An 18,037-nucleotide genomic window follows, 5' to 3' on the forward strand; every position below is an offset into this window, starting at 1 on the left:
TTTCCTTAAATTCCATTTTTCAAGAGAAAATAGAATATTTGTATTGGAAGTCTGGAACCCAAATGTTCCCTAGGTTAAGCTAGTTTATCTAAGAAGAAGGTGGGGTAATATGCATCTCCTAAGAGAACATGGTCAAATAACTAAGCTTGAGTTGATTTTATGGGTGTTTTGCGTTTTGAAAGACTGTTGAGGGGAAAACGCCAATGGTGCGTTTTAAGTATTCTATGGGTGCATTTAATAAACTGCCAATTCCAACTCATCTCACTTTTGTTTCTGACCTCTATGACAGTCACAACCATAATGGACCTTCTATTGTTCTAGCCCAATATCGGACAGAGAAGTACTAAAGCACATTAGTCTTGTCTGATTCGTCTACAGTGCCAGTGCAGAAAGTAAAAATGCTGCAACTTTGTTTGTTGGCAGCCATGCTGGGATGTTGCGCTGGATTTGCCATCCCGCAACAGCCAGGTAAGTTACAAGTGTTCTTCTATAGAAATGTCTTTTTCGATAGGAGAACATTTTCAAACATTTTGTTGTGCTTTTGGTCTGTCGCAAAAGATTGATTTTACTGTATTTTGGAATACTATTCATTGCTAGTTTTTGTTGCTTGAGTGCGCGGTAATATTGTAGTGCTTTTCCATTAATCCTATGACGACTTCCTTCAGTGTGCAACATCCATAGATAATTTGACCCCGGAATATTAGCTTACAATAATGGTGGACCTACAATACCGATACTATACAATACCTGTTTATCATCATTAGAAAAACGCCATGTTAACCCACTGTTTCATCTTATCCCACCCGTTTCAACTTGCCCCGGTGTACCTTAGTTTAGATGCTATTCATCATCATCGCTTTAGACGATTCTTCGCCTGTAGAAGGTAGCGCCAAATTGATCGATGCGGTGAGTAGGAAAACAGCCGAAGCTGTTAATTCATAGGTTTCAAAATCGACAATTCATTTTGGAATTCCATTGCAAATTCTTTCAAATAATTCAAATTCCTGAGTTCAAAAAAAAATCTGAAAAACTTCCAAAAGTGTGGCCGAAGGAAGTCCAGAAACATATACAATTGTAAGTGTAAGAATTGTGGAAGGAATTCTTAAAATTTCTTGAAAATGTTCCAAATGAATTCCAGTGCAATTAGTAAAAAGCTGCCTAGGAAGCTTTCAAACGATACTTAAAACTAATTTCCAAAAGGATTGCCGAAGCAGCTTCCTCCGGATTTTTTGGTAAATATACAAATGCCTTTGCTTTTTTCTGTAATTTTGTTGATTTTTTTTGTATTTTTACCAAAAATTACTCAGGAAGCTGCTTCGGGAGTCCCTTTGGAAAATTTTTTATAAATTTTTCGAAAACACATACATGATTTATGAACAAAAATGGCTAATTTTGAACATTTAATACATCAAAATGGTTCAAGTGAATTTTATCTCTTGGCATCATGTAACAGACAGAAAGAACATCTTTATAAGATAAGATAAGAAAAGCGCGGTTTTGTTTGGAGCGCTCAAATAATTTTTGAAAATATCGTAAGTTTTTATAGGAAAGTACCTATAGATGGTTTGAGAGATACAACTTTCTCGACTCCGACTAAAAATGTAAATATCAAATTAGGACAAAAAGTGTTCATAACAACCTTTTTTAAAACAAAATCAACCAGTGAAAATTGATCAGTTAAAACCGGTTCCTTTGATGCAGAGCGTTAATGATTAATCATAAATTTAATCATGATTAATGATTAATGGTTAAGATTAATCAAAATCATTAATCATAATCACAAAAACAATCTCATTTAATCATTAATCTTTAATCTTAATCACAATGTTTTTGCAATCTAATCATTAATCAGTAATCATAATCATTAGAAAAAATATTAATCAATCATTAATCATTCATCACCAAAAATGATTCATCATATAAAATATATGATCCAATTTAAATTGGTTCAAATGCTGTTCTAAATAATATAATTTATGATTCATTTTTCAAAAATCTCCCGGACAGAGTTACCTTTTACTTTTGAAACTTCAAAAACATGTTAAACAATGAATATATTTAATCATTTCCAGTTTTTTGTGATTGATTAATCATGATTAATCATGATTTTTAATCAATGAGCCATTTTTAATCATTAATCATAATCAATAATCATAGATAAAACCAATTTTAATCATTAATCATAATCTTTAATCATTCTAAAAATCAAATTAATCATTAATCATAAATTATGATTCATAATCAGTAATCACCGAAATTGGAATTTTAATCATCAATGATTAATCATGATTAAAATTTTTGTTAATCATGAACGCTCTGCTTTGATGTAACGTTTCGTCTTATATCTCAAAAGTAGGGTCTGGGACCATTTGGGCAGGAGAACCTATTTTGGGCACTTGCTGCTATAACTCACTCAATTTAAAACTGATCGGCTTGATTTTTGAGACACGATCAGATACGCACATTATCTAGCCATGTTTAAAAATTCAAGTCAATCGGTTTGAAATTGGCTGAGTTATAGCAGCAAGTGCCTAAAATTGGTGATCCTGCTAAAATGGGCCCAGACCCTAGTTGTAAACTGGAGTTCGTGTGGGGTTCGTCTTAATTAAATCGAATAAAAAGAGAAACCTCCGAGTTTGAGCTAAAAATATTCAATGTAGAGGCGGCGCAAGTTGAATTTTCGAGTAATAAAAAGATAAATGCACTTTAAGGGCTATGACTGTATCAAATTTAACCGACTTTCAATCATTTTGCATGAATATATTGATGCATTGATGATATTGAATTCTAAATGAACTTGTTGAACTTTTCTTTTCAAAATCACGCAAAATATGAGTTTAAAATATTTCTTTTGGTTCCCTAATAATTTATGTCAATTATTTTTTATAAAATGTGTTAAAAATTGTCCAACTAACTTTCAAACATCTCTTAAAGACTTCTGCAGAAAGTTTAACCAAGGATTTATTTAGAATTTTCCTAAGGAATTCAACTCATACATTGATTTAACAAGAACAAGAATACTAGAATAGAATTATAACGGGAATACAACTCCTCCAAAATACTAATAGAAATTTTTCAGGGTATCTGACAGATCCTCTTCTGGAAGGAGCGAAGAACTTTTTTGGTGAGTTTTTTATAATTTTTGAGGTTTTTGAAAGCATGGAATAAATGTTCAAGTATGAATAAAGGAAAGTAAAATTTCAGGCAGAACGGTTCTGTTGAAATTCCGTTACTATTTTTTCATATGTAGTAAATTCGAACAGTTCTCAGCGATATCCGAGATATTAGTCTTCCGAAAATTTGCCAAACGCTTTCTAGAAAAATTGCATTGGATTTCTTAATGAGTATCTAGTCGAATCACCGATATTTAAGTCGAAGACCTTGCAGAAAACTTTTGCCAACACGAAGTTTTATTAAAGAATTTGTAAGAAAACAAAAAAGTTAAATCGCATAGGAAGCCTAATTTGAAAGAAATGTAATTCGCCTTATGAATGATTAATTGCAAGACTTCTCAGAAACAGCCACAAAAAAACTCGGATTTGGCAAAGAATTTCCTAAAATATGACGATATTGAAATAAAATAAAAAATCATGGTAATTGGTAATTCGTTTGAAAACTGATGGAATTTAACTTTGCAATTGTTTTAGCAATTTCACCTGCAAGCCCTTCCGAAATTGTTACAATATAGGCTTGCCAACCATTTTCGGAATTTCTCAAGTTTTTTTTAATTGCTTCGGCAATTCTTTTGGGTTTATTTTTGTAATTGTTTTAGCCATTTAATTTTTGGAATTTCCAAAGATATGCAATTGATAATTCCTTAGGTAATGCCTTTAGAAATTCATTGGACAATGCTTTTGGAAATTTCTTCACAATTTTTTTCCTTGGGAATTTCCTAAGCAGTGTTTTCGGCATTATTTTCAATAAATCTTTTGAGAATTTTTAAATTTTCCCATTTTTACATTTTTGGAATTCTTCTTTCGTTTCTTTTAGAAATCTTTCGGTAACACTTTTGAAAATTCTCAGCAGAAGGAGCTTACCAACTTCATTTGTGAATTCTTTCTGCAGTTTTTATGAATTGGACAGTCATTTTTTTCCTGAATTGCTTTTGGGATTTTCTGAGGCACTTTCTTTGAGATTTGGCACTTGATTCGTTTTTTTAAATTCTTTGGCAATTTTTTCAGTTTTGGAAATTCATTCGCCAGTTCACTTGATTATTCATAGGAAATGCCTTTGAGGGGTCCTCTCTGTCTTTGTCTTTCAAAACCGATGGGTTATTACTTTTAAATTCCTCGAACAATTCTCTTGGTGATCCATTCCGAAATTCTTTCAGCCTTTCCTTTGGAAGGTCTTTCAGAAATTTCTTTGGGAACGCTTGCGTAATTGTGAATTCTTCAGCTGTTCCAACTGCAAATATCTGATTCTCCAAAGCAAAAACACGGGGAATATCCAAAGTAAAGACAGAAGGAATTCACATTAGAACAACCGAAAAAAAACAAATAATATTTCGGAAGAATTTTGGAAAAATTCGTAACATAATTGCCTTGAAAATTTCCAAATAAGTGGCGGATAGAAATTGTAGTTAAATTGCCGAGGAAGCTACATATAAAAATTAAAAAAAAAATAATAATAATGATAAAAGGAGTGAAAGAATAATTTCAAAAAATGGTAGAATTTATAAAGAATTCCCGCAGAACCAGCTGTATAAGAATTATTGAAGCAATTCGCAAATTTTAAGAGAAATTTAAAAAAAAATACCGAAGTAAATAAATCCCTGAAGAAATTGCCGAATAAGAATTTCTATTTCAGAATGAAATAGAAATAGTATTACAGAAGGAATCACAATAAAATTTCTTAAGTAATTCTCAAAGGCATTGCAAAAAACATCCCAAAAAAGCTCCACATGGTTTTATATTGATAATACATATTATGAAAGAACATACTGTTGAAAATTCTTTTTGTGAAATTTAATTTATTTCTTAGAACCTTCACAGACATTTCGAAAGATAAAAAAATTCCAAACAAAAAAATGTGGAACAAATTTCTATTAAAACTGTAAAAATTCTCAAATGAATTGCCGAAAGGTTTAAGAAAAAAACTGCCGATGTAATCGTTGAAGTAATCATTGTGGTATTATTTATGGGTATAACCTAAACAATTCATTAATAATTATTTGGTTTGATTGGCTTTTATCGGTGAATTGTAATGAAACTCGCATGTATTTCTTGTGCGTAACGCGTTTCGGCTTACTACGCTTCAGCCATCATCATGACGTGGTACGTAGTAAGCCGAAACGCGTTACGCACAAGAAATACATGCGAGTTTCATTACAATTCACCAATAAAAGCCAATCAAACCAAATAATAGTAAAGGTCCACGGTTATCCAAGTGCGTAACCAAAGGATTAAATAGAATTTTCTGAATAAAACGTTCGAAATAATTGCTGAACAAAATTAAAATATAAAAACTTAATTTGGAATACTGTGTTCGGTATTTTTTTTGACGAAAATAGAACAGCTGAATACAGCTATACTGCATTGTTTACCTTTTGCACCCAGTTTTGACAGTTGGTGTACTGAGCCTCAGTAAAATCGATTACCGAAGCTACCGAAATAGTTCTGCTGTTCCATTTTCGTCAAAAAAGTGCTGAACAGGTAATTCAGGATTGAGTGTGTATGCTTTCTTTTTCAGGAAGCCCTCCAGAGATTTCTTCGAAAATTTTTCAAGAATTTTTCCAGAAATTCTAACAGAAATATCTCCACAGCTACTTTTAAAATCCAAGGATACATTTGGATTCTGTTAGGGATTGGTTGAAGTGTGTTTCCTTCAGTAATTATACATATTTTCACATATACAAAGAATTCTCTTGAGAAATTCGAATGAATTACTTTAGGAATTCATCCTAGAATATCTGTGGAAACTCTTCCTTTAGAAATTCAGAACTCTCCGGAAAGTTCTCGAAAGATATTATTATAAAATCTTAAAGAGATCTTTCAGAACTACTCCAGTTATGCTTTCCAAAAATTCTCTGTGATCCATTCGGAAATTTGTCCTATTTGTCTACTCAAGAGATTACTTCGGAAAAATTTCAAAGGATTCCTTAACCCTAAAAGGGATACTTGGGGTCCATTGGACCCCAGGCGCCTTTCAGAGCTCGTCTTTGATGGAACACACTCAGCGAGGTGACGCCATGAAGGTATCTCTTTTAGGGTTAAGAACATCTCTTATATGTTGTTCCACTCAGAAATCCTCCAGACATTCGCTCTGAGATTTCTTAAAAAAAAATACGTTAAGAAATTAATACAGAGATTCCTCCACAAAGTCGGTTAAGGATTCCGTTAAAAATTGCTACAGGAATGCATTCTGACTTCAAGAGTCTCATTTTTTTAGAATTTTTTTCCTGAAAATTTTTCAAAAAGTCTTCAATGGATTGCTTACAATTGTATAGATTCTTTTTGAAAAGCCTTCGAAAATTCGTTTCAGAAAATCTTCCACGGAATCCACAAAAAGTTATAACCGATACTTTTGCATATATTACACTAGAAATTCCTCCATGATTTTTTTTTAACATTTTGTCAGGTCTTTCTAGAAATATCAGGAATTCTAGAAATTTCTTTATATTTGAGTAAAAGGGTTCCTTTGGAAAACTTTCCATGAACTTTCTCAAAAATTTCTCTACCGAATATTTGGAAAATACATCTAGAGATTCTTTTAAAAAATCTCCCACGGATTTCTTTAGGAAATCAGAAATTTAGAATTGCCTCAAACATTTCTCCAATGTTTCCTTTAGAAATTCTTTAATCGATTCGATGATACTTCTTTGAGAACTACTTCGGAAAATCTGTACATTATTCCACAAGTCCCTCAAAGGATTCTGTAAAGGTCTAATTAGACATGACACATATTTGGCCAAACATGCCCAACAAATGACCAACACAACGTTTAAGTCTATTAATTAATTTCTTCAAAAATTAATTCATAGACTTTAACGAATCCCTGGGAATTTTTCAGAAAACTTACAACGGATCCCGTCAGTAGTTTATCTACTGACAGTCAGTAATTAAACGGACCATAGAATCTTCCGAAATTCTTAAAATTTTCCAGCAGTTCCTTCCTGGAGATTTTTAAGAAATATAAGCGATGGTTTCTTCGAAACTTATTTCATGATTTTTTTCCAAAAACTTCTTTGGGGATTAATAAAAGGTCCTTCAGCAAGTCCCACTGATTTTTTTTTAATTTAAGGAATCCTTCGGAAATCGTTCCAGCGGTTGCTTCAGAGGTTCTTCACTATATTTTTCCGAGGATTTCAAACATTCTTTAGGCGCAAATTGTCATTACTTTTTTCTAAAGAATTGCTATTTATATGAGGAAAAAAAAAACATCTAAATAATGGTGATAGGGGGCCTGATTGAAATCACTTTCACGGAGACGTATAAGCAAAGGGCACGTTTATTTTTGAACCTTGAGTTCCATTCCAATCTAAAGAAGTCAAAACGAAGGTAAACATAAAAGTTTTTGAGCATTATCATGAGTATGATTGACCACTCGCAGTAAATAATGGGTATTGCGAAGAAACAAAAGATAACGGTTGGGATTAATCTGAGAAATGCCCCCATGAATGTGTGATACAAAAATGCTGGAATTTCACGTCGATTACAGTATGATTCAAATAAAACAAAAACCCTAATTAATCCACCTAGCGGTGATGGCGCCTTCCTCGTGCCTTCGAAAACACATTTCAACAAAACTCAAGTGACATGTAGATAAATATCGCACTTTCATACGTTAAACAAAAATCCATTACATGGCATCAGAAATCATATCGTTTATGTAGCTTCGATGTTTGCGCCTATATGTCTTTAGGACATATATGAGCGAATCCAAAGATGGCCGTCCCAATGACTGCCTTGCAAATACCAAAAGCCCGGATCTCGTCATCTAAACAACAAACAGAGCTGAAAAAGCCATGAGTAGCCTTGCTCACTCGTGATAAACATTGAGTAGCATTTTCGTTTTCGGGCGTTTTGTGGATGACGAGATCGGTGCTTTCAAAAATGCGAGTCAAAAATGCACCTGGATGCTCTCCCATTTCACCATAACAAAAAGCCGCTAACTTGAACTTTGAGCCGCAATTCTGGATTTAAGTCCGCCATCTTGACTATTCTGGTCTTTATTTTTAGACTCCACATTTCTTCCCTATACCAGATATATCCATATTGCATGGTTTTAGAGCCCAGAACTCCATTGAACATCATTTTCCATCTGGTCATCATTTTTTGGAGTCCACAATCCGTCCCTATATCAAATAAACCCATATGACACGGATTTAGAGCTTAAAACGCCATTTAAAGCCTGTATCCGCAATAATCGGGACACAGAAATACAGCTGTAAATGTGTAATAGATACATTAAAATTGCTCAAATTTGGCCTGATAACATCTTAAGATGTGCTCATTTCACCGACAAAATTTCATGTGAATCGGTGCAGTACTTTTTGTTGTAGCAATGAAAGAGTAGAATGTGCGCCATTGAATTTTGTACAGCCCCTAGTTTTGCTTGCCAGCGCTGCAACTTTTGAATTTGGCAAAGGAAATGGCTGAAATTTTGAACACAAACCTCTCAATCTACATTCGTTGCATAGGCAAAATTTCAAAAAAATCGATGCACTATCAACAATTTTATAGTCAAAACATGTATTTTGACTGAACGTGATTTTAGCCCCTCAGACAGCAATAAGTCAGCACCCTTTATTGTTTCGATTGTACTATTGAAAGTACTATACCAACAATCATCAAATGTTGCAGACATAAAATACACATAATCAACTACCTTCTGTGAAAATTTCATGAAAATTGGCAGAGAAATTCAAAAGTTATGAATAGGCGAACATAGGGGCCCATATAGCCGAGGCGGTAAACGCACGGGTATTCAGCATGACCATGCTGAGGGTGACGGGTTCGATTCCCGGTCGGTCCAGGATCTTTTCGTAAAGGAAATTTCCTTGACTTCCTTGGGCATAGAGTATCTTCGTGCCTGCCACACGATATACGCATGCAAAATGGTCATTGGCAGAGGAAGCTCTCAGTTAATAACTGTGGAAGTGCTCATAGAACACTAAGCTGAGAAGCAGGCTTTGTCCCAGTGAGGACGTTACGCCAAGAAGAGAGAGAGAGAGAATAGGCGAACATCGCATATGAAAAACCCGAAAAATTTTCACTAACACTCACCTCTATCAACACCAGTAGCTTTCAAACCAATTGATAAAAGTTGATGAAATTTTGCAAGAAAGTGTCTATAAGTATTATAACTGCTAATGAAATTTCATAATTATCGTCACAGAACTTTGAACTGTAGCGTAAAAGAATCATCTACCATGCGAATGAAAATTGGTCATGATTGTACAAAATGCTTAAAAGCACGTCTGTTTGTTTTTCATCCCCAGTTAAAAGTAATGCATCGATTTTAATGAAATTTGGCACAAATAAAGAACATACACCAAAGAGTTCTCAGTCAATTATTTGACCAGTTTTACCGATTCACTACAGAGCTACAGCCGTACTTCTGTGTCCCGATTATTGCGGATACAGGCTTTAACAGCCACCATCTTGAATTTGGAGCCGTCATCTTGGTGTTTAGGCCACCATTTTGCATATTGCGGTTGCCATTTTTGACTCCAGATATCTTCTCTATACCAAATATATCCATATTACATGCAGTTAGGGTCTAAAACTGCTTTAAACAGCCACCGTCTTGAATTTGGAGCCGCCATTTTGGATTTTAGATCGCCCTCTTGGAAATTGTGGTCGCCATTTTTGGACTACGGACCAAATATACCGATTTTTCATAGTTGTAGGGCCTAAAACTCCATTAAACAGCCTCCATCTTGATTTGAAACCGCCATTTTGAATTTTCGACCGCTATCTTGGATATTCAGGTTGCCATTTTTGGACTCCGAATATTTTCCCCATACAAAATATACCCTTCTTGCATGGTTTTAGAGTCAAAAACTCCACTCTACAACGACCATCTTGAATTTGGAACCGCCATCTTGGATATTCAGGTCACCATTTTTGGACTCCGGACATCTTGCCCATACAAAATATACTCTTATCGCATGGTTTTAGAGCCAAAAACTCCACTAAACAACCGCCATCTTAAATTTGTAGCCACCATCTTAGATTTTAGACCGCCATACCAAATGTACCCATATTGCATGGTTTTAGGGTCTAAAACTCCTTTAAACAGCCTTCATCTTGAATTCGAAGCCGCCATCTTGAATTTTAGAACGCCATCCTGAATGTTCAGGTTGCCATTTTTGAACACCGGACATCTACCTCATACAAAATATACCCTTATTGCATGGTTTAGGGCCTAAAACTCCGTCTTCAGCCGCCATATTGAATTTGGAGCCGCCATCTTGAATTTTAGACCACCATCTTGGATACTCAGATCGCCATTTATGGTCTCCAGACATCTTCGCCATACAAAATATTTTATGCATGGTTTTAGGGCCTAAAACTCCATTGAACAGCCGCCATCTTGAATTTGGAGCCGCCATCTTGAATTTTAGACCACCATCTTGGATACTCAGATCGCCATTTATGGACTCCAGATATCTTCCCCATACAAAATATACCCATATTACATGGTTTTAGTGCCTAAAACTCCATTAAAAACCCGCCATCTTGAATTGGAGGCGCCATCTTGGATTTTAGGCCGCCATCTTGGATATTATGGTCGCCATTATTGGACTCCAAACACCTTCCCCATACAAAATATACCCATATTGCATGGTTTAGGGCTTAAAACTCCATTATACAGCCGCCATCTTGAATTTGGAGCCGCCATTTTGGATTTTAGACCACCATCTTGAATTTTTGACCGTCATCGTAGAATTTTCGGTCTCCTGTGTTAATATCCGTACAAAATATGTCAACCATGCTAAAGGTTACAAAAATCGCCGCAGTTTGATGTGACGCATGTTGGGGCTTGGTCGGGGACTTGGTTCAGTTTTATATGTGGCCAGTTCTACCGGTGCTGGTCCGAATCACTCAAATGGCCATAACTCCGGAACGCATTGACCGATCCGGACCATTTTTAATAGCAAACAATTCGGTAAAATTCCGGTTCGATTCAAGCTATAATCCAAATCCAAAGCAAATCGGCCAATAAGAAGTGCCTTAAAAGTGAGTGACCTTTTTGTACACAGACATACATACATACATACATATACACATACAGACATCATCTCAATTCGTCGAACTGAGTTGGTTGGTATATGTGGCTTGGCCCTCCGAGCCTTATATCGAAAATTCATTTTTTGAGTGATCATATAGCCTTTCAGTACACTTTGGTGTACGAGAAAGGCAAAACATTCAACAGTTAACTGAAATTGTATGTCATTATTTTAACCCACAAAACCATGTTTATTCTCTTCCAGCTCAATATTACGACTATGGCGGATCACGGTGGCAGCCTCAGAGCTATCAATCGCTGCCTTCCCAATATGAACCTTATCAGTATAAACCATATGACTACGACTCTAGTTACTACAGTAATTACTACAGTGGTTATTACTACTATCCCTACGTCTACACCCACCCAGAATCCCACAAAAATGAAATACCCGCTCTACACCATGGTCATTCCTGCGGCAAGGCCGAAGAGCTCCTAAAAGTATGCCGTACTGTAAGGAAGTTGCTCATCGCCCAAATCGAGAAGGAACGACTCGATGGATACAAGCCAGAGATGAAACAAGACGTGGAGGACTTGAGTGAGGATCTGGAAAGCAGAGATCTGGACGACGTAGCGGTTGACGATAACGGAGAGGTGATTCCCGAAGACAATCAGACCGTGGAAGCGTTGAACGAGTTGATAACCGCTTTGGAGATCTATCTGCAACAGCAAAAACTTGCCGAAGAACGGGAGCAGGACGCAGTAGGACAGCTTGACTCGATGACTTCCACGACGAGCAGCCCGCTTCCCGCTGCATCTGCAGAAGGATCATGGTTTGGTTCCATGTTTGGAAAGGGCAGTGACGCAGCAGATAAGCAGACCAACGACGCCGGTAGTAAACCGGTGATGGAGACCGACAGCAAGCCCACTAGTGGAGAGAACGCATGGGTTCACGAGGATGTTGTGGAGAAGAATCCGCATGACTTCGACATCGATGAACGATTCCAGACTGTGACGAACATCAAGGACATCAGCACTGCTACGCCGGCATCGCAGTCAGTTCCACTGTGGTTGACGGAGAATACCGAGCAGCCTGAGAGCAAAGGTAACGTACTCTAGGTTTGTGAAGATTATCAGCAATTTCTCTCACGAATTCTCCTTTACAGAATTGATCCCGGATGTTCTGACCACCAAAGAAATTGAAATCTATGAACAGCTTCCGGAGAGCAGACGTAAGAAAGAAGGTTTGTCACAGTTACATGTATAACTAAATATGACTAATTTTGCAGAAGACCCTGAAGACGTGGATGATGTGCAAGTAGAACACCAACAGCCAGAAGTCACGACGACAGACGAACCAACCTCTTCGAGCTCCACGGACACCACCGATGCAGTGTCCTCTTCTACTACCACGGGTAAGCAATCCTATTCCAAACTGCAAACCACTAGGTTCTCACAGAATTAAATTTTAGCTGCAACAACCCCTGATGCCCGTAGTTTTGTGAAGGAACAAATTCTGAACGTCCTGCGCTTGTTGGAGGAAGCCAAGGGATACACCGAAATCAAGGAGCACATTTCCAACCCGGACGTGGACCAGCTGGTCGATGGACTGGCCGACGTAGAAGCGGGTGTCCGGTGGACGGAGATGCTCACTGCCCTGCAGAACTTGGTGGCTGATAAGCAGTTGGACCGCGCCGAGGCGATTGTGAACGTGCTAGAACACTGGAAGAAGGGTGCCAAAGGGCAGCTGGATAACGGGTACTTCAACAGGACTTACGGAGCTAGTCCGGATGTAGAAGCCCGTGGGTTGGTCGATGAAGGAGAAGCTCCAAAATCGGTCGATGCCGTAGATAACTTCTCCAATGGAACCTACGGATCGAACAACAAGACTTCAAATGAAACTCGCGTTCCAATAATGAACGAAACCTATGATCAGATCATCAGCCATGTTAACGCTACTGCTGCTGCTGCTACTGCCGAAGAGAGAGGTCCACGAATCATCAATGTAGATGTAACGCCAATACCTACGCCAGTAGAGGAGCCCAGCAGCACGGAAACATCTAAACAGCAAAAAGCAGAAGCCTCAGAAACTGATCTGGTGAACTAGAGTTAACTGGTACTGACGAAGCAGATCAACTGAGCGGCGATGAGTTTACCTGACTAACTATTTAATAAAATTAACTACAGTCTTCTTTCTAACCCGTAAACACTCGGGACGAGCTTCTTTTAGTAAAAATACAACATCTTTTTTGTTTTAAAACATTTTACCCTGGAGTCTTTTTTATAGTCAAGAAATGTCAAAACGTCCCCCTTTTGCTGGTAGCCGAAAATACGTGGCTTTTTTGTATTTTTTCTTATAAATACTACATGTTTTGCTCAAATGTCATCGTTTTACTAATCATCAATAGTTTTCACTGATCCTTGACATACAATGTCATATTGTGTTGAAGTTTTGATCCCAGAGCGATTGTAAGGCCTCCAAAGTACTCCGAAGTTTGTGTCACAAATTCAACATACTAAACCAAATTGTTTACACGATGAATGATCGCAGAACAAGGTCTGTGGTACTCAAAAAGGCTCAAAACACCACTAGAAGATTCATGATTCCTGAATTGGGTATTCAAGATCATCCAAACTACTCTGGAATTCATTTCCTTAAGCTCTACAACATCTACCATCATTTGGGTTCACTTTGTTCAAGAAATTTAGTCACGTTCATATCCATTAGACCTCGCAATGCTACGAGCAACTCGATATTAAAGAAGTTGTACATTCCATGCAATACAAATGGCCTCCAATACACTTTGAAGTTTGGGTTACAATATCTACATACTGCATTAGACTGTAATTGCTCTAAAATATTCGTGCAATGTAGTATATACTGCTGATGGAGCCTCAGTGCACAACTAATATAATGCTTTTGGTACATTCATGGGGTATTACAGGCTTTCCAAACTATTCTGGAATTAGGACCTTCAAAGTCTACAGGCTCTACTTTTGTTTCTCTTCACTCTATCGGTGTAATTCTTTCACGATTGGGTCTGTTGCACCTCATAATATTACGAGTATCTCTATGTGTTGCTATTTGGGTGTCCGCTGGTATAAAAATGGACCCAATGTATTCTGAAGTATGGGTCGCAATTCCTGTAAATCTAAGTATAGTTTTATTGTAGCGAATGCTCGCAGAATATAATCTTCGCTACTCTAAGAGCATCAGAGTGCAATTCTGACAACTTAGCGACATTTACTTGGTGATTTAGGTCATCCAAACTATACGGGAGGGTCTCCAGTTAGCCTAGTGGTTAAGGCTATGGATTGCCAATTCGGAGACGGCGGGTTCGATTCCCGTTCCAGTCAGGAAAATTTTCTCGACTCCCTGGACATAGTGTATCATTGTACTTTGCCACACAATATACAAATTCATGCAATGGCAGGCAAAGAAAGCCCTTCAATTAATAACTGTGGAAGTGCTCAAAGAACACTAAGTTGAAGCTAGGCAGGCCAAGTCCCAGTGGGGACGTCGAGCCACAAAGAAGAAGAAGAAGAAACTATACGGGAATTCAGACCTTCAAGATCTACAATCTCTACTCTTGTATCTCTTTACTTTATCGATGTATTTTTTTCATGATTATTTCTGTTGTTTCTCATAATATTTAGTATTTCTTCGTGTTTTTTCTGCATCCATTGACATCTAAGTGATCTTTATGGTATTTTGAATTGTCGAAAATTACCCAAGAATTCCTCCAGGCAATCCTTGGAAAATCTTCCAGGAGTCCCTCATAAATTCATAGTAAGGTTCTCCGACAATACCTCGACGAGTTCCTAGAAAATGCCCGAAGTACTTTCTGTAAATCCTTGCAGTTTATCAGAAATTTTTTCATAAGCTATTCTGGAATTCCTTCAGGAGATCCTCTGAAATTACTGCTAGAACCTTTTGAAATATCCTGCACGAGTTCCTCGGGAATTTCTCCGGGAGTACCCCAAGGATTAAACGAGAGTTCTCCATGGATTTCTCGGGAGTACCCCACAGATATCTCCAGGAGTTCCCTGCAAGCTCCTTCAGATAATTTTCCCAAGAGTTCCTCCAGCAATTTCTCCTGGAATTCTTTTGGGAAATTTTCCAGGGATTTCTCTAGAAATTCCTCCAAGGATTCCTCAGGGTTTCCTTCAGGAATACCCCTAGGGATTCCTTCACGAATTCCTCCATGGTTTGCTTCATGGAATCATCCAGGAATTCATTCAAGTACTCCTCCAGAGCTCCTTAAGGAATTCACCCCGGAATTCCTTCACGAACTCCAGGTATATTCCAGAAATTTCTCTAGCACATACTTCAGAAATTACTCCAATAATTTCTCCAGAAATTCATCCAGAAATTCCTACAGGATATACGCCAGGATATATTCAAGAAATTCCTCCAGCAAATTCTTCGAAAATTCTTTCAGAAATTACTCCAGGTGTTTCTTCAAGAATTCTTCGAGGATGTACTCTAGGATATATTCCAGATTTTTTCAACAAATACTTCAGGAATTCCTTTAGGAATTACTTCAGAAATTCCTTCAGGAGTTCCTCCAGGAATTCTCCCAGGAATTGCTCAACGATTTCCTCCAAGAATTCCTCCAGGATGTATTCCAGAAATTCCTCCAGCAACTCTGGGAATTTTTTCAAGAGTTATTCCAAGAATTTCTCCTGGAATTCCTCCAGGATATACTCCAGGATATATTCTAGAAATTCCTCCAGCAAATACTCCAGGAATTTCTCCAAGAATTACTCTACGAATTCCCCCTGGAATTACTACAGGAATGCCTACAAGATATATTCCATACATGTATATACTTTAACATAATCATAGTTTCAGACAAACTTTTTTAACTTGTGACTGCAATGCGAAACGTATGTTTTTCCACATAAAGTTCCATGCAAATTTATATTGCAATGCGCAAAGTGTAGACCCGAGCAAAGTCTGCTAGCAAATTGAAAACTAATTTAAATGTTGTTGTATTGCTAATTTTGATAAGTTCCTTCAAGAATTCTGTCTGAATTCCTCCAGGCGGAATTTCTCAAAGAATTCCTTCAATAATTCCACCAAGAGTTTCTCCAAGAATATTCTTCTAAAACGTCTGCCCAGAATTCCTCAAAAAATCCCTCTAGGAATTCCGAGAATTTCTCCAGGAATTCCTCCAAGATTTTAACCAAGAAATTCTCCAAGCATTCTTTCAGGAATTCCTTCAAGAATTCCTCCAGGAATTCCTCCAGGAATTACGCCAAGGCTCCGTCTAGAAATTTCTCCAGAAATTCCTCTAAACATTTCTTTCAAAAACCTACAGGAAATTCTCCAGAAATTCTTCCAAAAATAACTCCAGAGATACATCCAAGATAATTTTCAGGAAGCCCTCCAGAAATTCCTCTAGAATTCGTAAAGAAATGTTTACCTAAATCACCTAAGGATATCCTCCAGAAATTTCTTCAAAAATTTCTCAAGAAATTCTTCCAGAAATTTCTCCGGGGATTCTCAAAGATTTTTTTTCAAGAATTCCTCCAGAAATTCCATCATGAAAACCTCCAGGATCCTTCAGATACTCTTGGGATTTCTTCAAGAATTTGTCCAAGAATTCCTTCATGGACTGCCTCAGGAATTCCTCCAAAAAAATCTTATGGAATTACTCTATCTAATTCCATCCGAAATAACTCCAGAAACTCCTCCAGGAAATCTTTAATGAATTCCAGAAGTTATTTTGGAAATTCCTTCAAGAATTCCTCCAGGAATTTCTCCAAGAATTCCTCTAAGAATTCCTTCATAAAACTGCAGGAAATCTTCCAGAAATTCTTCCAAAAATCACTCCAGGCATACATCCGAAATGATTTTCAGAAATATTCCCAGAAATTCCTCTAGAATTCGTAAATAAATTTTCACATAAATTACCTAAGGAAATCCTCCAGAAATTTCTTCAAAAATTCCTCGAGGAATTCTTCCAGAAATTTCTCCAGGGATTCTTTAGGATTTTTTTTCAAGTATTCTTCCAGAAATTCCATCATGAATCCTTCAGAAATTCCCCAAGAAAATATTTCTGCGATTTTTTTTTAGAATTTGTCCAAGAATTCCTTCAGGGACTGCCTCAGGAATTCCTCCAAAAAATCTTATGGAATTACTCTAAAAATTCCATCCCATATTACTCCATGAACACCTCCAGGAATTACTACTAGAATTCCTCCAGGAACTCCTTCAGGAATTCTTTGATAAATTCTTCTTGGAATTCCTCCAGTAATTCCTCCACAAATTATTCTGAAAATTTCTTCAGGAAGTCCTCCAGGAATTCATCCAGGAATTACTCTTCTAATATCTTCAGCAATTCCCCTAAGAATTCCTCCAGGAATCCTACCAAGAAGTCCTCAAGAAATTTCTAGAAGAATTCATCCAGGAATTCCTCCAATACATCTGCCTAGAATTCTTTCAACAATGCCTCCGGGAATTGTTCCAAAAAATCATACAGGAACTTCTCCAAAAATGTTTAAGGTATTCGTGAAGGAATTTATGGAATTTGTTTTGGGTGAATTCTTGAAGTAATTTCTCGAGGGTTCTTGGTGAGGATTTCTTGGGATTCTTGGCAGAAGTCTTAGAGGGTTTCTCCAGGAATTCTCCCAGGAACTCCTCCAGGATTTTTTCCAGGATTTAAGGATTATTGAAGATTTAGCAGATATTCTTCAAAAAAATCTGCCAAGAATTCCTCAAAGAATCCCTATAGATATTCCTCCAAGATTTCTACCAAGAAGTTCTCCAAGCATTCCTCCAGGAATTTCTCCAAGAATTCCTCTAGGAATTACGCCAAGACTCCGTCCAGGAATTTCTCCAGAAATTATTATTTTCAGA

At 37.0% G+C, this 18,037-nt stretch overlaps 1 protein-coding gene across 1 annotated transcript; it reads left to right on the forward strand.

Annotated features, from left to right (window-relative positions):
• Positions 1-316: 316 nt before the first annotated feature.
• LOC109402911 (uncharacterized) lies at positions 317-13,439 on the forward strand. Its single transcript, XM_062858205.1, has 5 exons — positions 317-468; positions 11,438-12,277; positions 12,339-12,416; positions 12,462-12,587; positions 12,645-13,439. The coding sequence occupies exons 1-5, from the start codon at positions 399-401 to the stop codon at positions 13,277-13,279; spliced, it is 1,749 nt and encodes a 582-aa protein (XP_062714189.1). The 5' UTR covers positions 317-398; the 3' UTR covers positions 13,280-13,439.
• The last annotated feature ends 4,598 nt before the right edge of the window (positions 13,440-18,037 follow it).

This window comes from Aedes albopictus, chromosome 3, assembly GCF_035046485.1.
Source record: "Aedes albopictus strain Foshan chromosome 3, AalbF5, whole genome shotgun sequence".
In the NCBI taxonomy this organism is placed as follows: domain Eukaryota; kingdom Metazoa; phylum Arthropoda; class Insecta; order Diptera; family Culicidae; genus Aedes; species Aedes albopictus.

Bases quoted from the DNA above. Each gene is read 5' to 3' on its own strand.
- LOC109402911 (XM_062858205.1), top strand. From the start codon at position 399: ATGCTGCAACTTTGTTTGTTGGCAGCCATGCTGGGATGTTGCGCTGGA. The intron at 469-11,437 runs GTAAGTTACAAG...ATTCTCTTCCAG, and splicing joins TGCCATCCCGCAACAGCCAG to CTCAATATTACGACTATGGC. The intron at 12,278-12,338 runs GTAACGTACTCT...TCTCCTTTACAG, and splicing joins CGAGCAGCCTGAGAGCAAAG to AATTGATCCCGGATGTTCTG.